Raw genomic sequence first — 6671 nt, 5'->3', positions numbered from 1 at the left:
TATATTCCCCAGCCACCTTAAGTACCTTAAGGTAGCATCAGTCTGGTCCTGCCCTCTTTACATCAATCCCTGCCGGTGATTGGTCCAGCGTTCCATCACTCACTCCTGTGAATAGGCAATTCCAAAAAACGAGTCGTGTTTCCTCGCAGCCAATCACAGCCCCGTATTCTTATGACACCGTGGGATTCCGCGAAATTGTTTCTTGGAGTTGAGAGCTGTGCCGCTCGCAGTAAAATAAGACAAGTTGACGCATGTGTGGGAGCGCATAGAAAGGCGGAATAAACGCAGACACAATAGCTCAGTCGATGGACGCTGGATTTTATCGATCCGGCAGTTAGAAAAAAGGATATATTGGGAGAAGGATAGAGGAAGCGCCGGGAGCGATTCAAACTGCTATCTTTCCCGAGAGGGTGTTTATTTATCCACCCTGCGACCTCAACAAGGAGACGCAGCCTTTGCCGAGTAGTCACATTGAAGACGGCACGTGTGGATGGTTAACCGCATGTTTCCTGGGAGGACTGCGGTCTGATGACTTTATTGAGTCAATATTGTCGGATTGTTCTTGAGTATACAGCTACTCTAGATAGGCCAACATTGTTTCTCTTTCTCCATCCGGATCTGCTGTAGTGATGTCGGAGGTCGACGTCTCTGCAGACTGTGTCCCCAGCCGACCATCGGGTCGGACAGAGGACACGTTGAAAGAGAACCAGGAAAACAGGACTTTGCTGATGGTGGCAATGATTTTATTGGACTTGAACAAATGCAACCCTAACGCTGTCAGCGCTGGAGGTAGCAGATGTCTCGGGGGCAGCGACGCCGGCGCGCAGGAGAAGGTGGAGCGGGGGAGTTGCCGGTTGAACGCCGGGGACAGCCGGGGCTCGGTGGCCCCCAAACAGTCCCGGAACAAGAAGAAGGCGGCGGCGGCGGCGGCAGCAGCGAGACAGGAGTCTCCCGAGAAGAGACATTGCTGTCCTTTCACTGGCTGTGGGAAGATGTACGGCAAGTCGTCCCACCTCAAAGCCCACCTACGGGTCCATACCGGTAAGTGGGGGCTCTGCTGGAGGCTTGGGTGACACGCCAAAGAAACTAATGGGCTCGATTCTGTTGACCACAGCAAAACCGCCCTGCGTCACCTCTGCCGTCGTTTTTTTTTATTTCAGACGCATGTTGACATCACTGTTGAGCCGCTATTGGCTGTTTCTAAGACGTCAAGTAGGCCTATGTAGGAAAAGATGAGTGGCATGACAGTCTGTAGAATGACTGTGAGAGAAAACAGTAAATACAACGATGTCACTGTAAACTCGTGATCTTGTACTTTACAGGGCATTTAATGTTATAGATTAGGCCTGCAGTCCACGTTGTGTCTGTGTGATGTGACATGAGGAGTGTAGCCTAAGTGAGAGACCACATGCTCCTGCAAATGAATAACAGATTATAGGAAAGGTGGTGCCGTGAATTTGCCCCTGCTGGGGGTGTGACTGTGACGGACCGGCCCATAACGGGCCAGGGTCTGGCTCAGAGGGGAGGGGAGGCTTGTGGGAGATATAAGGGGGTAGGGGGGGTATTTTTATGTACAGTTGACACGCACCATCTGGGAACACCGCGTGCCGTCGCCCATATTTGTGATTGTTGTTCAGGTGTGGAAAGTCATGACAGATTATCGCTGTCATTAATCGCGGGCTCTCGTTGTGTTTACATGCATCATATCGTTATTATATAATAACAGCGCGTGGCAGATTAATAAATGTGGATATCTTCGCTTATGATTGACATGCAGGTCACTGCGACACTGTTTGTCCCCACATGTTCTTGTCCGGAGGTAACCCTCCCTGCACCACCATTTCCTCATACGTCATCCTCCTCCGCTTCCCTCACGTCGGGTTGTAAACAAGGGCAGGCATGTGGTTCAACGGAGCACGTGTAGGGGGAGGAGGTGGGGGTAGCCATAGTTTCTTAACTCCATTTTTTTTTTTTTTTGAATCACGGGGCTGTTATCATGACTCACCATTTCTAAATCAATATGTTCTGTAATAGTTCCTAGAAAATGCTGTTCATGCAGGCCTTTCCAAAATGTTAATTTGCTACAGATAGCTTCCCTTTTTCAAGGGCTAAGAATTGTGGTTTTGAATGATAAATGATAAAGGAGACCAAAAAACATACTTAACATTGTTTTATCACCATTATACTTTTGAACAGAGGACATGATTCAGGTGATGCATTACTTCTGTTTCTGAGTCCAGCTGTAAAACGTGGTTTAAAAAAAGGATTTTCATCTGCTCTGTTTCTGGGATTGCTGTTGATCCCAAATCCCAATAAGTCTATTTGTATTCCTGTTATTAATAGAGTTTATAACAGTTAATTCATAAGAAGTTTGACCTCTCAGGGGTCTAATGTACCCAAACTTGTCTGTACATGACTTTTCAGCAAACAAAAGGAATATAATATAGGAATATATAGGACACAAATGACAGATTATTGATATAGAGATGCAGTTTTTTACACAAACAGCAGCAGGGTCTGGGGGCTTATTAGATAAATGTAGTCAAAGGAAAGTGTAGTAATACAAAACTTGTGTGTGTGTTTCCTCAGGTGAGCGCCCCTTCGAGTGTACCTGGCCAGACTGCGGCAAGAAGTTCTCCCGGTCCGACGAGCTGACGCGTCACTACCGCACACACACGGGCGAGAAGCGCTTCAACTGTCCAATGTGCGACAAGTGCTTCATGAGGAGCGACCACCTGACTAAACACGCCCGGCGACACGCAGGTTTCCATCCCAGCATGCTCCAGGGCTCCAGTGCGTCCAAGAGACGCCGCTGCTCCGTGTCTCTGTCCTCCTCTGACTCTGGAGACCAAAGCCCTGCTGGGGTGTGAGACACAAACTCATACTGTACATATATGCATCTACACGTATATGCAGTAGATAGAGAAGCATACACAAACATAGACACACCCGCATGTGTGGTCTGTGCACCTTAACATAAATCCAGTCAAGTCAGACAACTCAACCAGCCAGACCACTATTTAAAAAGTTTTTCTACGCATGAAACTTTGTGCAACAGCAAAGAGAAACATACGTTTGAACCTGTAATCCAAACTAGAATTTCCCTCTCTTATTCCCTGAGCTGGGTGGTATTTATTAAGGGTTATTCAGGGTCTATCAGACAGGTTCTATTTGCTTTGCCATTTGTAGTAATTTTTTATTTTGTGTTGTGTGAGGGTTTTTTTTTTCATGGAAGAATCTGCAAACCAAGAGGCATTCATGTACATTGTTTTTCTTAAAACACTACTTGTGTTCACTTTGCATCACAGATTTCATTTGCAGGTGAAAACAAATCATGACTGAGATATTCCTAGTGGGTTAAGACGTTTTGGGAATAGTCCTTTAGTAAATATTACTGTTGCACACATACACTGTACTATACTTGTACAGTCACTCTCTAGTCCAGGACAAGGTGAATTTGCAGTATAGCAGTGTTATCATGTAAATAGATTAAACATACTATATTTCAGATGGATGATATACTCAGTATACTGTAGTTAAATGTTATTAGATAGTAATAAGAGAAAGCTGTAATATAGAGAATTGCAGAGCTTGGGTATTTCATATATTTGGCCATGGACGTAGTAAATCAGGTATTCTGTGAACTTGTAGGTTTAGGCAGCATGTTTCCTGTGTTGAAACATAAATGTTGTCACATCATGATGAACTTGCAAATAATTGCACCAAAATACCTTTACAGAACTTTGGTAAGACCATAATGCTTAATATACTGTATATAACAAACCTCATGGGAAAATACATTTCAACACTTGTGTTGCTTTTTCAGGCTTGAATTCAATAGTGCAGGAAAACATGACAGGGTAAAGCCTTTAAAAAGGAGAGTTGGAGACTTTACTTTTCCACTTGCCAGTTGAAACACTTTTTGGTTTCAAGACCATAATGATTCATGTTTAGTAAACAAGGACGTCTGTGCCTTTCAAGGGTTTTGTAGCAGAGAGGAATTTCTACATTTTCAACGTTTGGAAATACTACCTGGATGAACACGGTCAGATTCTTTATGTTGATATTCAATAATACTTTGAATATCAATGACTGTCTCTTATGCCAACAGTGCCAGTTGCTGTACATTTGAAACTAACTTTTGTTTACTCTGTATCTGGACTGCATTTTATCAGGGAATAATGTGATGCATGTCATTTCAATCTATATTACACCCCCTGGTGGTGATGTGGAAGCACAACATTTCTCACAAAGTCAACCTTTTTTTAATTTTCTGTCCTAGCATTTTGAGGCGTGCTCTGTTGACCAGTTTATTTGTGAATCAATGAATTACATCATGTAGCATGTTCTTATGTATTTGTTTGGTACAGTGTATTTTTTAATTGTCTGGTAATCTTTTGTAATATTGCTAATGGGATTAGAGTTCTTATTCGTTCACCACAGGAGCCAGAAACATTGTTGATGTCATTAGTTTTCTTTTTATACTTGCCACATAACGCATCAAAACACCCAGATAGAGTGTAAAGTTTAGGTGTAGTTAACCTCGTAGGAAACAAACTACATACATAAAGTGAAATGCTGTTTTTCTTTTCTGGCATTATGACAACTGTGATTAGATTGTTGGTGCCTTTCAGGTTGAAGCCCTTACTTCTAATGCTACTGTACTGTAATCAGGGACTGTCTATGCAGACCCCATGTTATCGCAATATACATAGCTGTGTAATAATTACTGCTCAAAAGTTTTAACATTAAAATTATTTTCCTTTCTAAACATTTGCTCATTATTTCTGTCCCATATCACACAACCATATCAGACACTGTATTTCACAACTTTTATCAAGGAAGAAGAGGTCCGCTTCTTTAATGCTGTAGTGTAATGGTGTAACAAAAAATCAGTCAGGTAGAACAGGACGTGCTCCATTAGCTTTGTGTTTATTTATTGTTTTCATACACGTCACATAACAATAACATTGTTAAATACTGTAATGGAAGTGTTTACAATACAAGAAAATCATTTAAAAAAGGAAAACCAAAGAAAAGCAATCATCACCCGTGTCTAAATGTAAAAAAAAAAAAGCATAACTTCACAGACAGCAAATGCTCTTCAAATAAACTAAATTATCAAGATGGCAATAAATACACACGTCTTTTAAACTTCTCTGTACTTAAGGCATACTCTAATTGCAAATAATCAGCTGATGTTACGGGAGGGAGAAAGGATATGAAGGATATTAGTGCTCCAAGTCAACGATCCTTAATGTTGCAATTACAAAACAATTTCCAACCTATTAGTCAATAGAGTCAAATGGGTGCCACCTCACTCACTCTTTATGTTGTCATTGTATGTATGCATGCATGCATAGGTGTGTGTGTGTGTGTGTGTGTGTGTGTGTGTGTGTGTGTGTAAAAGATGAGAAAGGGTAACTTGTCTTTCTTTCTGGAGTCTGAATCTGTGTTCTCCCTTGATGCTCTGTGGGGTGAAAAGAAAAAGAGAAATGGGAAGGAGGAAGTGTCCAGTGATCGTCAGATTCTGTGACACTGAGAGAAGATGGGGGGGGTTAACACAACAGTGTGTGCTGAAAAATCTATCTACAGGTCCCCCACCATCCCTTTGGCCTTGATAATATGTGAATCATATGAGCGTCATATGTTAGAGGGTCAGTGCAACGATATGTAATCTTCCCTTTTGACACAGTTCATTTCAGATAAGACACTGTCACTGCTATGCAGGAAAGACTACACAGATATGGCCCCCTGGGAAAAAAAAGTGCAAATTTAAAACAATACAAGTCAAGCTAGTGCCACAGCAGCAGCATGAGATTGCACAATAGAAATGGGGCAAAAATCAAATGTGCAACAGGCTATTTTTCTATTCAATTATTCAGTCCAGGGCTCTTCATGCAGTTTGTTCCTCAGTCATTCATGTTCATACAATCATCCCTAAACTCTGTACTGACACATCTCAAGCCAGTAGGGCAGAGAAAGCAAACGTATTGAAGGTGGTGTGAGTGAGTGCAATGACCTGGCCTGTGCTACATAACAACCCTGTACAATACAATGAATACAGTACCAGACGTCCTCTATTTGGGGTACCAAGACCGCAGTTCACACTTGTAAAATATCTCCATGTCAACACATACAATCATATTAATCCCTCAGGTTTAAAAAAAGTGAGCATTTAAATAAAAAGGAAACTAGAAAAATGCAAAAATGCAACCCAGAATTCAGGTAAGCAGAGCAGTTGAGTCAGCAGTTATGATAATGTTTCTTATTCTTCGGGGAAATGGAAACCACTTTACAGCATCAACTGACCTTTTGTTTTCTGTCTACTAATATCAATGTGTTATGTTACATCATGTTCACCAGGAGAAGGGCTCTTAAACACAAGTGCACGTCCTACCATAGGAGGAAACCACCACTTTTACTCATATTTTAAATACATATTGAATATCTTCATATGTGTTCCCTCTCCTAGATTTCAAACCAAACCTTCTATATGTTAATTTGATTATTTCTCATTGTCATTATCATCATAGCATATAACTGTCATTACAATACTCTACCAATGCTTCACTGTTGCCACTCTGGCGGCGAAGTAAACTCACAGCAGATGAAGATTGGGGGTTATATTGTGTGGAAAAGGGAAGGGGCAGAAGGTCAGAGGGGCAGGG

At 41.9% G+C, this 6671-nt stretch overlaps 1 protein-coding gene across 1 annotated transcript; it reads left to right on the top strand.

The window, feature by feature from the left end:
- The first annotated feature begins 285 nt into the window (after nucleotides 1–285).
- klf9 (Kruppel like factor 9) lies at nucleotides 286–4771 on the top strand. The gene is made up of 2 exons (XM_070904932.1): nucleotides 286–1041; nucleotides 2590–4771. The coding sequence occupies exons 1-2, from the start codon at nucleotides 630–632 to the stop codon at nucleotides 2868–2870; spliced, it is 693 nt and encodes a 230-aa protein (XP_070761033.1). The 5' UTR covers nucleotides 286–629; the 3' UTR covers nucleotides 2871–4771.
- Nucleotides 4772–6671: the final 1900 nt, after the last annotated feature.

The sequence above is a fragment of the Enoplosus armatus genome, chromosome 4 (genome assembly GCF_043641665.1).
Source record: "Enoplosus armatus isolate fEnoArm2 chromosome 4, fEnoArm2.hap1, whole genome shotgun sequence".
NCBI lineage: Eukaryota > Metazoa > Chordata > Actinopteri > Centrarchiformes > Enoplosidae > Enoplosus > Enoplosus armatus.
This window is presented reverse-complemented; position numbering and strand designations above follow the sequence as displayed.

What these genes read in the sequence shown, in the direction of transcription:
- klf9 (XM_070904932.1), top strand. Translation starts at nt 630, where the DNA reads ATGTCGGAGGTCGACGTCTCTGCAGACTGTGTCCCCAGCCGACCATCG. An exon ending in CCACCTACGGGTCCATACCG is followed by an intron (nt 1,042 to 2,589) that starts GTAAGTGGGGGC and finishes GTGTTTCCTCAG; the next exon opens with GTGAGCGCCCCTTCGAGTGT.